The sequence below is a fragment of the Notechis scutatus genome, chromosome 2 (genome assembly GCF_049901735.1).
Source record: "Notechis scutatus isolate UNSWTSFEM ecotype Mainland chromosome 2, rNotScu1.2, whole genome shotgun sequence".
NCBI lineage: Eukaryota > Metazoa > Chordata > Lepidosauria > Squamata > Elapidae > Notechis > Notechis scutatus.
This window is the reverse complement of record NC_142010.1, coordinates 34,196,899-34,216,286: the sequence shown is the minus strand read 5'-3', so window position 1 is coordinate 34,216,286 and position 19,388 is coordinate 34,196,899. Positions and strand designations below refer to the sequence as shown.

Below are 19,388 nucleotides of genomic sequence, written 5' to 3'. Positions count from 1 at the left end.
CTCTGTCCTACATATTGGCAAAAAAAAATATCAGAAAATAAAATACAGGCTGAATAGTCAAGACCTTGTTGATGATCCAAACTCAGTCAAGGATCTTGGAGTACTCATCTCAAATGACCTAAGTGCTAGAGCCCACTGTAACTATATAGCCAAAAAGGCGTTAAGAGTTGTTAACCTAATCTTACATAGCTTTTTCTCTGGTAATATTACACTAATAACTAGAGCATACAAAACATTTGCTAGACCAATACTTGAATACAGCTCATCAGTCTGGAACCCACATTACGTATCTGATATTAACACAGTTGAGAAAGTCCAGAAATATTTCACAAGAAGAGTTCTCCACTCCTCTACTCATTGCAGAATACCTTATGCCACCAGACTTGAAATTCTAGACCTAGAAAACCTTGAATTACACCGTCTTCGGTCTGATCTAAGTATGGTATATAAAATCATACATTGCAGTGTCCTACCTGTCAATGAATACTTCAGCTTCAACCATAACAACACAAGAGCACACAATAGATACAAACTCAAGGTTAATCGCACCAAACTTGATTGCAGGAAATACTGCTTCAGCAACAGAGTGGTCAATGTCTGGAATACTCTACCTGACTCTGTAGTTTCTTCCCCAAACCCCAAAAACTTTAACCTTAGACTGTCTACTATTGACCTCACCCCTTTCCTAAGAGGTCTGTAGGGGGCGTGCATAAGCGCACCAATGTACCTACCGTCCCTGTCCTATTGTTTCTTTTATATATTTTTATTTTTCTTATATGTATCCATGTATTCATAACTATGTATTTACTTATACCTATTATCTTGTAAGCAATTGACAAATAAAATTAAATAAATAAAATAATAAATAAATGCTGGTTTGCAGCAGGTAGCAATAGGACCATATGAAGAGATTAAATCATTACTGTTTTCCTTTGAACACATCGATTATACAAAGATTAGAAAATAGAAGCCCACATCTCATGGGAAATAAATTTCTTTAGGGCTCTCAAGGGAACACTTTGCAGCAACCCTATTGCAGCTAGACTGAGGGGGAAAATGGATAATGAATCTGACATGCCTATTGTTGTGACAAAAAGCCAACATCTTATTTCACTATACACTAGAGTTAAGTCCCATGAACAGTCATTTTTCATTTAGTTTCTCAGATATTAGCAAACTTTCTACTTTCAAATCTCTATTGAATGGAACTTTTTTTTAAAGCCATTACATTATGATTTTGTGCTAAAGCATGATAACTTTAACCATGGCTGAATGAATAAAATGCAAGCCAGGTACATACAACATGCTGAGCCATAAAGCATGGTTTCCAAATCATGGCTGGTTTTATAGGACACACTTATAGCAATAGCAATAGCATTTAGACTTATATACCGCTTCACAGTGCTTTACAGCCCTCTCTAAGTGGTTTACAGAGTCAGCATTTTGCCCCCAAACAATCTGGGTCCTCATTTTACCCACCTCGGAAGGATGGAAGGCTGAGTCAACCTTGAGCCTGGTGAAAGTTGAACTCCCAAATTGCAGTTAGCTGGCAGTCAGCAGAAGTAGCCTGCAGTACTGCACTCTAACCACTGCACCACCCCGACTCTGTTAGAATAACAGAGTTGGAGGAGACTTTGGAGATCTTCTAGTCCAACCCTCTGCTCAGGCTGGATCCTATACCATTTCAGATAAATCATAGTCCAATCTCTTTCTAAAAAACTTCTAGTGTTGGGACACACACAACTTCTGGAGGCAAGTTGTTCCACTGATTAATTGTTCAGTACCAGAGACCTTTGGTGCCCATAGTGTCTAATGATTAGCCTATCTTGATTAATCAGGCCATGTGGTTGGCTTATCATTTTAGGGTAATGGGCAAACTCAGAAAATGGGAAGCGTTTAACCATGATAAACATGGACAGGAGACATCTACTTGAATTAAAATTAGAACTTTTCCTTCACAGAGAACCATCACGTTCACAGGAATACATGAAGGCAGGATAGAACCAAAACTGATGCTGTTTCATTTTGACTTTGCTCTTTTGTCACATTAACTATTAACTTTTGCCACCACAGTTAGATATGTCTGGAGGCTCATCTAAAGATGTTAAAAGCTACCTCCTGGAGGCACACTATATCCATTTTTTGTTTTACCAATTTCTTTAAGGTTTGATTTTGTTTAGAGGAAGAATTGAGTCCATTTATGTTTACTGACAATATTTTCCAATTATTTTCCATTTTCCTTCTTTGTTGTTACTATCTAGTTCCTGTTGTTCTTTGCCTCTGTTTGTGCCCTTGTTCTTACTCTGTTATCTTCTTGTGGTCTTTCTTCTCTTTTCTCTACCTCTCCTTCCTGCTCATTTTCTTTCGTTTCTAATTGTTGGTCTTCTTGGCTGCTCAATTCCAATTCTTCTCTGCTGCTGCCCGCTTCTTCTGTTCCTACCAGTTGGGTGTGGAAGTCTTGCGCCTTTTTCCAAGGTATCTATCTTAATCTTCTTCCCTTGCCATGACACAAACATTCGCTCAGGTGTTATCTATCTAAACAGTATGTTATTTTTATTAAGTCGAGCAGCCAGGAAGCGATATTCTTTCCGTTGTTCACACATTCGGGATTTGCTTTAGCGTAATAACTTCTTTTCCTCTATAGGACATAGGCTCATCTCTGGTGATTTTGTAGATTATATCCCTCACTTTTTTTCCGCACAAAATGGATGTGGACCTCCTTCGGCAATCTAAATCTTCTGGCATAGTTCGTGTAAACTCGGTAAACTTTGTCCAATTCGTTAATTATTTCGCTCTTATCTCTTTGGAGAGCTTCTGCTATTATTTCAGCCATTATTGCTGTTAAGTCTTCTTCCTTCTTCTCTTCCATATTCTGAAATCGCAGGTAGAATGAGGCTCGCTCCATTTCCAGCTGGATCAAAGAGTTTTCCACTTCCTTATTCCGTTCTTTCATTTTCTGGTCCACCAATTCCAACTTCTGTTCTGTTTTTTTCTGTTCTCTTCTCAATCATTTGCAGTCTTTAGTCGTTTTTTTGTAAAACCTCTTGGATCAGCTCATCTAAAGATGTTAAAAGCTAGATCGGGGCCCCTTGCCATACTTCTTTGAATTAGCACAGTCAAAAGAAAAGAATGGTAAAACTGCACCAGATTGGTCCTGTTCAGATAGACTTCATCGACTTGGAGATGATTGCAAAGTCCACCTGGTCCTGCTGAAAGAAGAAAGAAAGCATTAATAGCTGCTTGCTGTTTTCCCCGGTATCAACCAGTAGGTGCAGAGGAACACAGAGCTAACCTTAAGAAAGCAGTGCAAAAGTCCTTAGGGGAATTGTTAAGAGAAACTAAATGGAAAATAAGTGGCAACTCACCAACTTCCACACATCAGCCCCGGAAAAGGAGGGAACATGAGAAAGAGATTCAAAATAATCCGCTTTGATTCATTTTGGTACAAGAGGAACAGAGAAAAAACTATTTTTCAAGCTTCTGCTTTTATATCCAGGAATGATACAGTAACATTCATGTATAGATTTCCATTTCCGTTGCTAAGCAAGGCCATTATTAAGTGAGTCACACCTGATTTTTTAATGATCTTTTTTTGACATGGTAATTAAGGGAATCACTGGATCTTTAAGTGCAGCACACATTTATTAAGCAAATTTGGCTTCCTCCATTGTCTTTGTTTCTGGAAGCTGGTTGGAAAGAGCGCAAATAGCAATCACATCCTGGGACACTGCAGCCATCATAAATCCCTAAATCCAGGCCAGATTTTCTTTATGTGACAGTTGTAAGTACAAGAACCAATCATATAACTCCCTCTTTTCAGTGCCATTGTAATTTTGAGTGGTCACTAAATGAATGGTTGTAAGTTGAGGATTAGTTGTAACTAATGGATTTCCTTGTTTTTTGTTTTGAAGACCTTTCTCTTCTCATCCAAGAAGCTTCTTCAGCTCTGATAGGATAGTGGGGAATGGATGGATTTATATTCCATTCCAATCCCCACAATCCTGTCAGAGCTGAAGAAGCCTCTTAGATGAGAAGAGAAACGTCTTCAAAAGAAAAAAGGAAGTCCAGTTGCCTCCTGGAAAAAGCACCTTTGGGACAACCATGACCTGAATGACTAAGAATCTCTACAGACCTTGTGGTGCTTGTTTCCTCACTTGGCTCATCTCAAAGGATTGACAGCAGGAGATCTGGCTTTTTCCCCCCGAAAGGAAGTTCTGGTTCAGATCCAAGAAAATCAAAAAAAGCAACCAGAGCTTAATTGCTTTTATTGCTAAAGTGAGGCTTTAGTATATACTCCTCACCTATACACGCCTATCTCTCCAGAGATGTGCAAGTGCTGTATTCTGCTATAGTAATTGGTCTTTAAAATCCATCTTTGCCATCAATGCTCTCCACTTTCAGGGAACTGAAGCTCAGTCGTGGGGCTTTGCAAGGAACTACACTGCCAGTAACTAGGGATGTGGTGCATACCTCCTTCAGATGGCAAAATACACATTGCTTAGAGCAACAGCTGTTGGCCCTTCTTCTTTTTCTCTTCCCCCCACCCCCACTCGCAGCCCCGCCAGGAGTCAAGAAGGAACAAAAGTCTTTTGTCCCAGATAGCAGCTGTCCCTCCCTTCATTAGCGCACCACACTGCAGAGAGAAGGGGGCAGACACAGAGACCACTTCCCACCTGCAGCAAAGACGTGTGCAAGGAAAAGGGAGGAAGTGACTGAGAATCGGGAGACTTTGGCCCTTCCTAGAGCTTCTGTGGTTGTAAACCTGCTCCAGTAATGTTTCCTGCCTGCTGCATTAGCAAGCAGTTAAATGAAATAAATGTTTAGAATACAAAGGCAGGCATTCATATGTATATAGCCGTCCTGGGAAAGGAAAAAACTTGCAAAAAAAAAATACACAGACACACACACATGACACACACATACACACACACACACACATGCACACACACATATGCACACAAAACATACCCATTATTCCATTTCATTCTGTTAGTATCTCAAGCATTGGAGTCTGCAGCTAGCTACAGGGATGACAAATTGACAAAACAGATATTACGACGTCACAAGTTGCAGCCTTTTGTACTTACATTATGATATTCGGGGCAAGTATGTAAGAGGCTGAGTTTGCATTGTGAAGTCACAATGCATACTTTCTTTCTCTCTGCCCTCCCCACCCCTCCAGTGGATGTCAAGGGGTGATTTTTAGTATTGTCTTGCTCAGTATGGCAGGTTTTATTAAATGTATCTTCTTGTTAAGAAATCGGCTCAAATGAAGCTTTGCAGATGGCCTGTACAGGAATTGCCATCTAGAGGTCAAGGATAAAATAATAGGTATTATTTTCCACCTGCTTTCTAGTCAAGCCACATCTTTCTTGAAGCATCTTATATTTTAGTTGCTGTTCTGATTCAGTTTTGGCACTTTATTCTCAAATCATTCAGCCAGGTAAAGTACCTTGGCAGTACGTCAGAAGTAGAAAAGTTAGATGCCCTGATTGTGTTGAAAGACTGGGTGCAATTTTTATCAGACTTTTTTTTAATCACAATTGACTGGGAAATTGCTAATTATATGTCATTATATGGTTATACTTTTTTGCCTAGTCAATAACCAGGTTGCCCCTTCTGAAGATGGAACAAGTTGCCTTGTTGCCTTCAGCAGATCTGCAGAACTCTGGCTGTCCCCTGTGATTTAGGTGACAGAGGCAGAAGGAAGCAGACCTCTGCGTTTGTCAGCTGATGTCATCAGCAGAAGATGACCTTTAAGTAACCTAGGCTCCCTTAGTTGCTGAAGATATTAAAGTTGGCAAGTATATGACTTCAGTATTTAGTTCAAAAGTTCAGAATGGAAAGAGGGGTCCATTTAAAATGGCCTCATTTGAGAAGAATAGAACAGGGTCACAGTTACTGCTTAACTTTAAGCTCACACTTTGTACATGACGTAACATTTGCTGGGAGCAAATGGAAGAGAGCCATTCCAATTTAGAAAGGGTATGAGACACACAAAGAGGCTATTATTTGTAGTGAACCAGTTGCCCTAGAAATTCTGTCTCTCTGTCTCCCTGTCTCTGTCTCTCTCTCTCTCTCTCTCTCTCTCTCTCTCCCTCTCTCTCTCTCTCTCTCTCTCTCTCTCTCTCTCTCACACACACACACACACACACACACACACACGAGATTTTGAAGAAGCAGAATAGAAAGAATATAGATGCTTTGAATGTTGGTGTTGGAGAACCAACTCCCGAGAATACTATTAGGTAGCCAAGAAAATAAATAAATAGATACTAGAGCACATCAGTTTAGAGTTTTCACTTCAGGTACAAATGGTTAGGCTCAAACTTTCATATTTTGAGTGCATTATGTGGAGACCTATTGTAGCTTTCGTAAGAAATCCATAATGTTGGGAAGGGTAGATGAATTAAAAATTAGGATGACCAGCAACAAGGTGAGGTGGATGGATTGGTGCTTTGTTGGAAGACCTGAAAGACCAGGTTGAGGACAGATCATTCTGGAGAAAATCTATCTACATGGTAGCTAATAATCAACACTGACTTAATTACATGTAATCAATCAACTAATCACATTTATATTTCATCTGAATAGAATTATGCCTTCCTATTTTTATTTTTTTTAAAATAGAATAAAAGGAATATACAGAAGCCATCAGCAATGTGATACTTTCTATCTTTCTTTGAGTACTTCTCTAAACCTGCAAGGTCAATGCCCAAGCTCCTGGGGTTAATGGAGTGAAAGTTTAATGTTGTGGAAAGCATAGGTTGAGGACAAATGCCACTGAACATCTGCAAAAAAAGAGTGGTATCGGGGGTTTTTAAACTCGCATCTTTTGGAAAAATTCTTCAGATTCACCCATCTTCACACCATAGTGCTGAGAAACATGACTTAACAATGTTTCTTTTTATTTTTCTTATATGTATCCATTTCATGTATTCATAACTATGTTATACTTATAACTGTTATCCTATAATCGCTTGACAAAATAAATAAATTAAATAAATAAATGTGATAAGGACTGAAGGAAGAGTGGGGAGAATGCTAAATTGTGGTTTGATCAAGAGACCAGGCTGTATTTTCTTGTTCTGAGCTAAGTGCATGTGCATATGGGGTTGTGCAAGAGGATACCAAATCAAAACTGTTTTCATGATATTGCATGCAAGTATAAATTGGCAAGATCATCTAGATGGTATAAGGTAAATTTGGGATTACCATATTTAAGAAAGCATGGACAGTAGTTTTTGGGAGGCCAAGAAATTGTAGGACAGGGCTGTCAAACTCCCGGCCCACAGGACAGATGCGTCATGCGCTGGCCAGGCCCACCCCCAGTTTAGCAAATGGGGTTAAAGTCCCAATATGTCATGTGATGCAGCCGCGATGACGTGAGTTTGACACCCCTGCTGTAGGAGAAGGAATGACAGAATCTGGGAGTGGAATGAATAGGGAAATCAGCCTAGAATCATTATGTAGGCACAAGCAAATTAAATCCAAATTCCGTCAGGTGCCTAACTCTGATCAGGTGTTGATGGTTAGTTGAAACAAATGCCTGTATATAGACTTTAGTAATAAATCAGTTTAATTGGACCTTCATGTGTGGACCTGGTCTTTTGCACCTCATAAAAAAACAGCCTTAAGTATCTAGACCAAATATTCCACCAATCAAGCATTATATCATTATTCTTATTTGTATTAAGCTAGGAGTCCTTGCTAGATTCAAATCGGAGAATATTGGATTGATATAGAATAACAATAATGTAAAGTAGACTGTTTTGAATCTGTAATGGTTTTCCCAAGCCATGTGATTCATTTTAAGACTAGTATATGTTTTAATTGCTCTGTAGTATTAGATAAATGTTTGAATCTAATGGAAAATCAATTGAGGTTACCAAATGCGAGTTCTGAAGTGTCATTCTAAGATTATGGTAAGCAAGTTTGGAATAATTTAGCTGCTGAGTGTCAACATTTATTAAGCAGTATAAGAGGAAACCTTGCACATCCAAAAATCCCTTGGAGAAGGGGAGAAAAAGATAACAAGAACCATGATTTTTCATACTAACTTCCTGATTTAAGATATAATTTAAGATTCTTTAAAAGAGTTTACAGCTAGGAGATTCAAACCAGTCATTCTGTTTTTGTGACAGATTTGAAACTTGTCATATTTAAAGGCTTTTGCAATATAAATAAAACCAAGGAAAGCAAGTTCGATTTCTCTGCCAAATAAATGGCATTCTTGACATCTAACATACTTGCAATAGATTTTATAGAACAGTAAGGCTTTTTTTTGAAGATGCTAGAACAGTAAGACTTTTTTTTGAAGATACTATAATGCACATAAATTTTAAAAGTTCTTTGTTTGCAAATATTGGCAGACATTTGATAAGATTTTCAATAAACTTACATTTGCATTACAGCATTTTTACATCAAAATTTGCTTACATGAAATTTATGCAGAATTCAGTAATTTCTTGTGACTGTTTCTTGGTTGTTTCATTTTTTGCCCCAAATATCGAAATTCTTCATGTATTGTTGTGATTTCTAATGCTAACATCTGATTAAATGAGCTGCACTTCATAAAAGCATATGCCTTTTAATAAAATTGGTTTGTCTGCAAAGATGCTACCAGATTTTTCCTGGTTGTTTTTTTTGAGCAAAACATAGACGAACACAGCTCTCCTCTTACAAAACTAACCCTTTTACGTTGGTTGTTATTTTGTGCATGTTGAAAAGAAAACTTATGTTTGGATCTCTACTCCAGGAACATTTTCTGAGTGTGGTTCCATAAAATCAGTTGCTTTTCAGAATTTGTTACCGACATGATAGCAACCCATTTGCTGCATGTTCAGCTCATGAATTCAACTAAGAATTTGGCACTTACCGTTAATGCAACAATGCTAGAAAAACATACTGCTTTCGATTTTCCTGTGTTTGTATTTCTCTGCTTAAACCACATTGAGGAGGAAAATGTCCCTAGGTTGGTGGTAACTGTGGTTTAGACTCATTGTAAACACCCCAGATGGTTCATAAAATCCTTTTCAAATGCCATCTGTCAGGCGTGTGTCCAGCCAGCAGCCTGTCATTTTGCTGCAAGAAAAGAGAAGGCGGGAATTCCTTTACCTCTTGTTTCCCTTAGTTTGTTTCTGAATTGCAGTTGGGGGAACGTTTGCTTTAAAGCCACAAAGCCAGAAGCGACCATTGCTCTTCAGAATTCAAAATACGGATGTTTGTAGCTTGGTTAGTTCCACGGAAGGAGAAGTTACACAGTGTCACTGATCCTGTATCTTAAAGTTAGACCATGGCCTTGTAATAAGTTGCCCATTTCTTGAGGGCTTTTTTGGCAAAAAGACATGCCTGGAGCCACAAATAAAATTGAAAGAAGGTAAATCAATGGACCTTTAGCTCAGTCAGTGAGGAGAGCTCAGGAAGAGCAGTGAGCTGATACAAACCAGCCCATTTCACACGGTCAGATGTGTTAGTTCTCAGCACTTGGAACAAAAAAAAAAATACTACTAAAATCACATTTGTATAGAATTCAAAGCATTACAGCTGTGTCTCACTCATAGGGTGTATCTTTTCCCTAATATGAATAATATATAGATTTATTTTCTCCTCGTTGAGTCTCCAAGGATACAGGAACTGTGTTTTGCAGAGATACTCAGAATAAAGTACCTCTACCTTTACCTCTACCCGGAGAAAGTTAAATATACATCACTCAGAGTGCTTAATGTTCAATTTTTATTTGATTGTATCAAGATTATGAGAAACAGCTCTCCCTACCCCTTCCCACTCTATTTTATGCAAGTATTATCCTATTTGGGAAAGCTTTGTGAAATTAATTCATATTTCCTTGTATAAGTAGGCTAGGTATTTGAAAGGAATGAAAAACTATAAGTAAACTGAGAAATATTGCTATTCAGCATGTACTTGGTAGATTAAGAAAAACAGTTAGACTATCATAGAAACAGAAGATGCACAAAACAATATCCCTTGAAGGATGGCATAGTTAAAAATGTGAATATATTATGGAAATAAGCTCACGTTATAGAAAGATTCCAGTAAGAGAACCAGTGCTATTCCCTAAATAACCACTCAAATAGAAAGAACTTAAGAAATAATTTCTAGAGAGAAAATTCTTTTCTTCTCTCTTCCTCTCCTCTCCTCTCCTTCTCCCCTCCCCTCCCTTCCCCTCCCCTCTTTTCCTCTCCCCTCTGACAAGCAGGGAGCAGAGCAAATGAAATAGTGATAGTTATCCATACTTGGGCAAAGAGGTGCTGCTTTAAACTCTCTATTGGCTTCTCTACACTGACTTTTAACACAGAAGATTCCACCTGGCCACCACTGTTTCTCTCAGCATTATCAAAATGTAATATTTGTGTCTTTCCAATAGTACTCTTGTAACATCAATATTCAATATTGTTCTATCTGTTTTTTCTTTAATTAGGCACCACACGTCCTCCAAGAGAAGGAGAAGTGCCTGGTGTGGACTATAACTTTCTAAGCGTACAAGAGTTTCTTGAACTCGAGAAAAGCGGAACTCTTCTTGAAGTAGGAACCTATGAAGGTATGTTCTGAGACACCTTGAATGTTGAAAGGAGAACATCTTGGGAAATTTTAAGAGGACATTGTGACACTCCTGAGTGTTTATAAGGAATCCACTGAAATATTTTGTGGGGTGGGGGGAGGAAATCTTATCTGTCTAAGTAGACCTCTACCACAACACAAAAAAATCAGCAATAGAAAGAATCCATTAAAGTTTAACATTATGTATTAACATTAGTTGCCTACAAAAATATATGACTGTATATTTTCCTCCATTGGTGAACCTTATGTCCAATGTATGCAGGTAATCTTCGACTTACAACAGTTCACTTAGCGTCCATTCAAGATTGCAACAGCACTGAAAAAGTCATTTATCCATCTCATCCTGGGCACCCTTTTTAAAACTATTACCATCTGGTAGATGGTACAGAATAATAAAAACAAGCACAAATAGGCTGAAAAACAGCTTCTATCCCAGGACGGTAGCTCTTTTGAATTCTACTGTAGAATGCAGTGTTGGTGCGGTGTCGGAGGTTTTCAGTTCAATGTATAGAATGTGAAGGTGGTGTGTTTGTGTTTACTTTCATAGTCATAAATTGTACACTGAAGATGGTATTTAATTTCATTGTACGAGGTGCAATGACAATAAAGTAAACAATTATGTCTGTTTTTTTCACACGTTTTTCAACCATTGCAGTGTCCCCATAGTCACGTGATCAAAACTGGGATGCTTGGCAACTGACTCATATTTATGATGGTGGCGGTGCCCTGGAGTCACCTGATCACCTTTTGTGACCTTCTTACAAGCAAAACCAATGGGGAAACCAGATTCACTGAACATCTGTGTTACTAACTTAACAGTTGCAGTGCACGAAAAAAAGGGGCAAAAGTCACTTAATAAATAATTCACTTAGCAACAAAAAATTGGGACTCAATTATAATTATAATTAAGATTTAATTATGGTCATAAGCCAAGGACTATCTGAGTACAATAGCCATAGAGCAGGGGTTCCCAACTCCCCCACCCCCGGTCCATGATTTGTGAAATGGGCACAATTCGTTTATCAACCTCCTTGCTTTGCGGCGGAAATTTTGGGTTCAGTTGTGGTCATAAGTCAAGGACTAGCTGTGATATTGAGGTTTATTTCAGCCTACATCCTAATGTGTGCTGTGGTGAACAATTATTTATTGCTTCCTGTAATTTGTTTATTTGAAAATGTCTGGGTGTCTGGATAGCTGGACACATGAGCCTAAATAACATTGAACTTCATTGATTTGTTAATGATCTTGCAGGCCATTTAAGCCCCTTTTAGCTGCAATGCTATGCATTCTTAATTAGAAGAAAGCTTCACAGAATTGAGTCAAATATGTTCAGGGCTATTTTGTATTCTCTTCTCCTGCTCCTCTACTGCTCATTTTGCTAATGTTTAAACTCTCTCAAGTTTACTTCACTTTCTTTTTAAGCTAACAAAGATTTTGCTAGTTGGAGATTTTTGAAAGAATAGGAAATAATTCTTATAATAACAAATACAAAGGCATTCTGCAGAGGCTTTCTAAATAAGAGGTTGCTATGCCAATCCAGCCACAAGAGGTGATAATTGATATATTTCTGGGTGTCTTATAGCAATTATCATAACGCCTTTTCTCAGATTATCAGGAGGATGAATGGCTGTATATTAAAAAGAATGACTGAAATGTTCCATTAAAAAGAAGGGGAGTGGCCCTTCTTACAAAATTTAAGAACTATTCATCAAGTCTGTTTTCTTGCAAGTTTAATAATAGATCTTTATCATTTTCCCCTCTTTTGCTGCGTACGGAAATTCTTTTCAATCTGACTCAAAACTTTTAAAAATAAATTAAATGCAGATCTTCACTAAAGGGAAGGTCCATAGGGAAAAGAACTACGACACAGGTAGAAATTTCATCTTGCTACTAAAAACAATTGAGTCTTTTTACAGAATAATACAGTTGGAAGGGAGCTTGGAGGTCTTCTAGCCCAACCCCTTGCTCAAGCAGGAGACCCTATAAGCATTTCAGACAGGTGGCTGTCCAGTCTCTTCTTAAAAATCTCCAGTGTTTGTGTACCCACAACTTCTGGAGGCAAATTGTCCCACTGGTAAATTCCTCTCACTGCCAAGAAATTTCTCCTTAATTCCAGGTTACATCTCTCCTTGATGATTTTCCGTCGATTGCTTCTTGTCCCGCCTTCAGGTGTTTTGGAAAATAGACTGACTCCCTCTTCCTTGTGGAAGGCCCTCAACTGCTCTTCCTAGTTGTTCTTATCATTAAAGTAGACATGTAAAGAGCATTAAATAAGAAACGCTGCCAGCCGGCCCCGTCATAATGTTCAGGACCAGCCATCAGAGCCAGGCTTTAAGGCTCTTTTGGAAGTTTCCTGCCTCACAGGGGGGTTGGACTAGAAGACCTTCAAGGTCCCTTCCAACTCTCTTATTCTGTTACTCAGAAACCAGGAGTTTGGGTACAGACTTCACCATATTGCAGAGGGCAGGAGCCACAGCAGAAAAGGCTCTTTTCCTGGACCCCCTACCAGCTGAACTTCTTTGGCAGATGGGATCCAAATAGGCCTCTTTCATGGAGCGAACGGGACAGATTAATCCCACTGAAGTGAGATAGCTTCTCTGATACCCATGCCATAAAGAGCTTTGAAAGGTAATGACCAACACCTTGAGTTGGATCCAGAAGTAAACATTACTTTGAGGCAGGGGTGGGTCGCTATGGGTTCGCCTGGGTTCAGGCTAATGTAGCTAATGTTATGGCCAGTTGGGCAAACTGCCAAACCCCACCCCTGGCTAGCCCTGCCCACCCCACCCCTCCCACCCCGCCCTGCCCTGCCCCTCCCAGGAGTCTCCACACAACCCATTTTGGACGCGACGTAAGTGCCGGGCCCGCACGGAGGCTCAGGGAGGGGAAAAAACGAGCCTCCTGAAAGTCCAAAAATGGGCTCGTTTCCAGCCTCCGGAACCCGGGGGAGGCAGTTTTCACCCTCCCAGAGGCTCTAGGAAAGCCTCCGGAGCCTGGGGAAGGCGAAAACACCCTCTCCCTGCTGTGGTGCAGGAGGCCAACTAGGCCACGCCCACCATGGCCACGCCCACCCAGCAACTGGGCAGAGAACCCATTGCTGAAATGTTTGAAGACCACCCCCGCTTTGAGGTTTAGTACAATAATTTAGAAATATAAATTTAATATAAATATATACTTTGGTTTTCTGGACTTTTACAGGGACCTTACAATAGGAAGCAATCCTACTAAAAATCTTGTATTTCTTTTGTTTATCTTCTGCTTCTCATCTTTTTTTTAAAAAAACAACAACAACAACAACCTCTAACCACGCTTTGCTAGTCACAGAAATAGAAATCACAGTACAAACTTGCCTAATTCTTTGTTTGTTTCATTCATTCATTACTATTGATGAGGCAAGGAAGTTTTCCTCTTCGCATATTGTGGGAGCCACCACATTATTAATTAAATGTGTATTTTTTTTTATCACTAAATTATGATGGCTGCATAAATTCACTGCAAAATGTAAAAGGTTATGTAAGCACGATCCTGGCTTAGGCGAAGATTATGATGATTAGACAACCATTGATTGGAATTACATGTAGACTTTCCCCGCCCCCTTTCTGGTGGCTCCCCAAATAGTTTGTAAAATTGTGATGCATTTTCTTCAGGATTCCTTCTCTTTCCCACCACCCCCTCATTCCTTTCCTTTGCTTTCAGTGAATAGCCTGCAGACTAGAGGTTGATTTGTTCTACATAAGCTTTGCTTTGACTGCTCTCATTACTTGCAGTGGGTGTGTTGTGCTAAATCATAGGGTAGGGCTTTCTTGAGTCGACGACTGAAGTAATTTACATCATTAGGAGGTAAAAGAACAAATGGGGTACAATTGAAGAGCTTCGGAAATCGGGATATTTTTAAAATATATATATATGAAAATCAACATACACCTAAGACCACTGGATCAGATAAATATTATAAATATTTCCAAATATTAATGGAGCAAGCTATTGCAGTTAAGAGAATGCCCACATTTCAATAGTTAACTTTAAACTGACCTACCCAGTTTTATAACCTCTATTATGGATATGCAGATGAAAGCTTTCAGGCTTTACCTTTTTAGAAAGAAACAAGGATATTTTATTCTATTAGTTAATATTTAGGGGAAAACTGAATTAACAGGAAGCCTTTATAAAGGTTATCAGTGAATTATTTGTTTCTACTTGTGGTGTAAAACATATGTACCCATGTGAAATGTCTCACAACTGTCTTGGCATTTGTTTCTCCACATTGTGGGAGAACCAAATGTAACCTTTAATTACAATGGGCGACTAAAACCAGGTATAAATGACATTTTCCAAAGGACAGTGTGATTTTACTGTGATTCCGAGAAAAGGGATATAGGTAGAAAGCAGAATATTAAAAAATCCTTTCTGTACAAGAAAAGGTAGTTCTTGGGAAATTATCTGTAAACTTAAATGTTTAAGAAGTTGTGCATAGTTTCTTAATATCTGGCCTAATATCCTTTTAATTGCTGTGTTGAATGAGATAGAAAAATGCAGTGTGTGTGTTGGGGTAGTTTAAGGTAGCAACTAAATCGTTGGACTGAGATTAGGAAGACTCAGGTTCGAATTCCCATTCACTTTGTGATTTTAAGCCATTCACAACTTCTCAGGTTAACATTGTACAGAATTCAGTTATATTGCCTTGTTTCCCCCTAAGACAAGCAGGATATAAATGTCATGGTAAAGGAGGTGCTCCTAGATTGGGAATTATGGATTGTAAGTGACAGCCCAAACTCCATTTGCTGTTGAATTTTACCATGAAAAATAATTGGGCTTGGTGTCAGTTTATGTCCTAGTTGTCTCCAGTCCAAGGCAAAGAAAGGAAACCTGAAGCCTTAAAGCCATCCATCAGGGATGAACTTTTGGTCTGCAAAACTGCTACAGGTCACAGAACACAATCTTCTCCAACCAACCTAGGCTCAAGAATTTAGAGACCTAAGAACAGTGAATAGTTTCCACATAAGAGTGACAATACTCTGTTTTGAATACTAAACTGGCAGGAGTTGTTCTACACCCTTGTTAAACCAAGTGGGAGATGAACTGAAGCAGAACATGAATGATTGTACCAGTTCATGGAATGACACCATAACAAGATTGTCACCAGTTGTTTCGTCTACAAAACTAGAGACTTTTATAAAACCATTTTTAAGGGAAGTAGCATTCCAAGGGCAGAGTGTTGGGAGTAGGTAATAGGAAGGTGCTACTGAAGATAAGGAGGCTGACTGGAAGGTGGATGACATGTGTGGAGTAGAGTAACAGATAGAAGAAAAGATTATTGGCAATTCACTCCCTTCTACCCAGGACATAGCATATTAGTGATGCTTGAACAGAGTCCACAGGATTGTCTGGGACGCTATACATCCTTGTTACCCTCTGGGAGGAGGTTTCACTGTATCGGAAGCAGAACATCCAGATTCTGCCACAGTTTTGTTCCACCTAGCATCAGTCTTGTGAACTCTCAAGTTTCCTTTTTCCACTATGTATTCAAAATGGATAGTGACTAATATTTATATGTATATTTGTGTATATGTATATCAATCAATAAATGCAGGTCTTGGCGTGTTCGGTTCTTTTCCCGTGTAAGATTGAGAGTATCTTGGCAACATTTCGACAAGGTCCCACTCGCCATCATCAGGCTGGTGCTTTCAGCTTCATGCTTGTGTGAGCAAAGCGTGATTGGAGCTGCCGTCTCTCTATAAATACTGGTGGGGAGATTGGCTGTGTTGTTATTTCTTGATTGGTTGATGGAGTTGATGTTTGCAGATTGGTTGGTTTTTTCGTAAGAACACATGTGACAGAGAGATTGGCTGTGTGTCTGTCAGCCTCCTGTGTTGTAATGACTTGGGTCATGGGCTGTGTGATGACCTTCTGAGTTCTATTGTTGCGACATCCTGGGTCTTGTGCTGTAATCTCGTGGGTCGTTGGCTGTGTTGTAACATCCTGGGGTTTGGTGGTGTAGCCTCCTGAGTTCCGTGATGTGATATCCTGAGCAGGTGGCTGTGATATGACGTTCTGGGTTTTGGTTGGCTCCAAGTTTGAGGTCGGGCTATATGTTCATGCCGTGTGTCAGTTTACTTGGTTTGGGGGTCAGGGGGTGTGGCAGTTGGTGATACAGCCATGATCTGGTTTCTGGATGGTGGTTGCCTTTCGTCTATGGGATGGGTTTGAGTCTGGTGAGGGAGGTTGGTGGTGGTGTCATGTGTTGTTTTGGGTCTGGTGTTGGTTTTCATGGCTGGGATTCATTTGTTGATGAGGGCTAGTTTCCAGATGTCTGGTAGGCAGGAGGTATCGTCCCCATTTATTCATGTTATGGGGGTGTTTCTCTATTTTGATGGCTTCCCTGATTATTTTCTTGTTGAAGTGTTCTATATTGGAGATTAATTAATTAATTAATACCTCCCGCCTACTGGACATCTGGAAACTAGCCCTTATCAACAAACAAGTCCCAGCCACGAAAACCAACACCGGACCCAAAACAACACATGACGCCACGACTAATCTTCCTCACCAGACTCAAACCCAAACCCACCCCATAGATGAAAGGCAACCACCGTCCAGAAACCAGATCACGGCTGCATCACCAGCTGCCACACACCCCGACCCCCTAACCAAGCAAACTGACACACGCCGTGAACACATAGCCAGGCCTCAAACTCGGAACCAAACCAAAAACGGAACATCACATCACAGCCATCCACTCAGGATATACATCACGAAACTCAGGAGGTTACACCACAAAACCTCAGGATGTTACAACACAGCCAACGACCCAGGAGATTACAGCACAAGATCCAGGATGTCACAACAATAGAACTCAGAAGGTCATCACACAGCCAAGTCATTACAACACAGGAGGCTGATAGACACACAGCCAATATCTCAGCCACACGTGTTCTTACGAAAAAAACCAACCAATCTTCAAACATCAACTCCATCAACCAATCAAGAAATAACAACACAGCCAATCTCCCCACCAGTATTTATAGAGAGACGGCAGCTCCGATCACGCTTTGCTCGCACAAGCACAAAGCCGAAAGCACCAGCCTGAAGATGGCGAGTGGGACCTCATCGAAACGTTGCCAAGATACTCTCAATTTTACACGGGAAAAGACCCGAACGTGCCAAGACCTGCATATCTGTACCCGTGAAAATGTACGAAAACTATATAAATATATGTGTGTATGTGTGTGTATAGAGAGAGAGACAGAGAGAGAGAGACAGAGAGAAAGAGACACACAGAAACAGAGAGACAGAGACAGATTGGACAATAATTTGTCTGCAATGGTATAGGTTTCCTGCCTGATCAGGGGGTTGGACTAGAAGATCTCCAAGGTCTCTTCCAACTCTGTTATTCTATTCTGTTCCGTTCCATTCCATTCGTGTGTGTGTAGCATGTGTATGTGTATAGCATGTATATATGTGTGTTATGTATGGGTAGATACATACTTTCTTTTCAGAGCAGGCAACAGAATTTCATTTTTAATCTGGGCCAGTGGGCTCACAGTAAAAAATGATAATAGAAGTTATTTTATCTAATCAATTGTTTGCTAGGCAGCACAGGGATGGAGATGAAGTAGACCATGGTTCCAAGCCCTTAGGGTGCTGTTCAGTGAGTGGAGGTGGCCACTCTGCTGTCAAATGTGCCAGGTATGCCACTGTTAAGGATCGGCCATCTTTTTGGCTGATAGGTACATTCAAAAATATGAAAACATGTCACGAACGAATGTACCAAATGGTTTCCATCTGGGCATACATAATCAGAGAAATATGATTTTTTTTTCAGAAAGGAAGCTGAAGAGGAAACTTTCCCAATCTCTGTACCTTCTACCTCATTCTGATTTTTCTTTGTCCACCTCAGCTGACATGAGACTTTTATGGAACAGAGGATTATTCTTCCAAAAAAGTGTGCAGCCAATAAATTTAGCAAGCAAAGAAAGAAATGCCCAGTTTCTTTTTTCTTTCTTTCTTTCTTTCTTTCTTTCTTTCTTTCTTTCTTTCTTTCTTTCTTTCTTTCTTTCTTTCTTTCTTTCTTTCTTTCTTTCTTTCTTTCTTTCTTTCTTTCTTTCTTTCTTTCTTTCTTTCTTTCTTTCCAATTAAATGAATTGTTTTTTAAAAAAATATTTGAGGGCATTACAGCATCATGGAAGTTATCAGAAGAAACTGTGTTGTTTATAGAACCTTTGTCGACTATTTCAACACAACTGTTACAGGAAGATGGTCTAAAGAAGTGCTTTCTTTTCCTATTTCTCCCCCCCCCCAAATCTTTTTCAATCTTCTTCCCCATTCATCATCCTGCTACCCTGGCATTATTTAGAGCATACAAATAAGAGAGGCAGGATGTGCTGTAAGAGCACTCATTATTCCCATTAATGCTTTTACTAGAAGAAGCCATTTCCTCTGTATCAATAATGTATACATGTGCGTTTCAAATCCAAAATGAAGAAGGAGTTTAAAGGTCCTACATCTGCACTGAAGCTAAAGCCTTTATGTTCATTAGAACTGATTTATGCAAGGCCTTTGAAAAGGAATCACTCTATTGAGTAATTTTCCTCAGCTTCAGTCTCCTCCAGAAGCGAATTATAGAAGGTGAAAATCAGGGTATGGGTGAGAGAAAGTTCACCCCATTGAAAACTTAAATGGGCTTTCCCATCTCTCTGATCCAGAGAGATTTAGAAAGTAGCATCCTGTTAATGGTCTAGTCTAGTTTCTAGAAGTATTTGTATAACAGAATAAGGGACCTTAGAGGTCTTCTAGTCCAACCCGATGCT

General features: G+C 39.5%; 1 protein-coding gene across 24 annotated transcripts in view; it reads left to right on the top strand.

Annotated features, from left to right (window-relative positions):
• Positions 1–19,388, top strand: part of MAGI1 (membrane associated guanylate kinase, WW and PDZ domain containing 1) — a 524,636-nt gene that overhangs the window by 375,264 nt on the left and 129,984 nt on the right. For all 24 annotated transcript variants that reach the window (XR_015747473.1, XM_087954578.1, XM_087954577.1 and 21 more), the window contains one exon: positions 10,442–10,561. Coding sequence is in view for 18 of the 24 variants with exons in the window: in XM_087954578.1 (XP_087810704.1) it covers positions 10,442–10,561 (120 nt within the window). In the remaining 6 variants the exon portion in view is untranslated. The remainder of the gene's footprint in view (positions 1–10,441; positions 10,562–19,388) is intronic.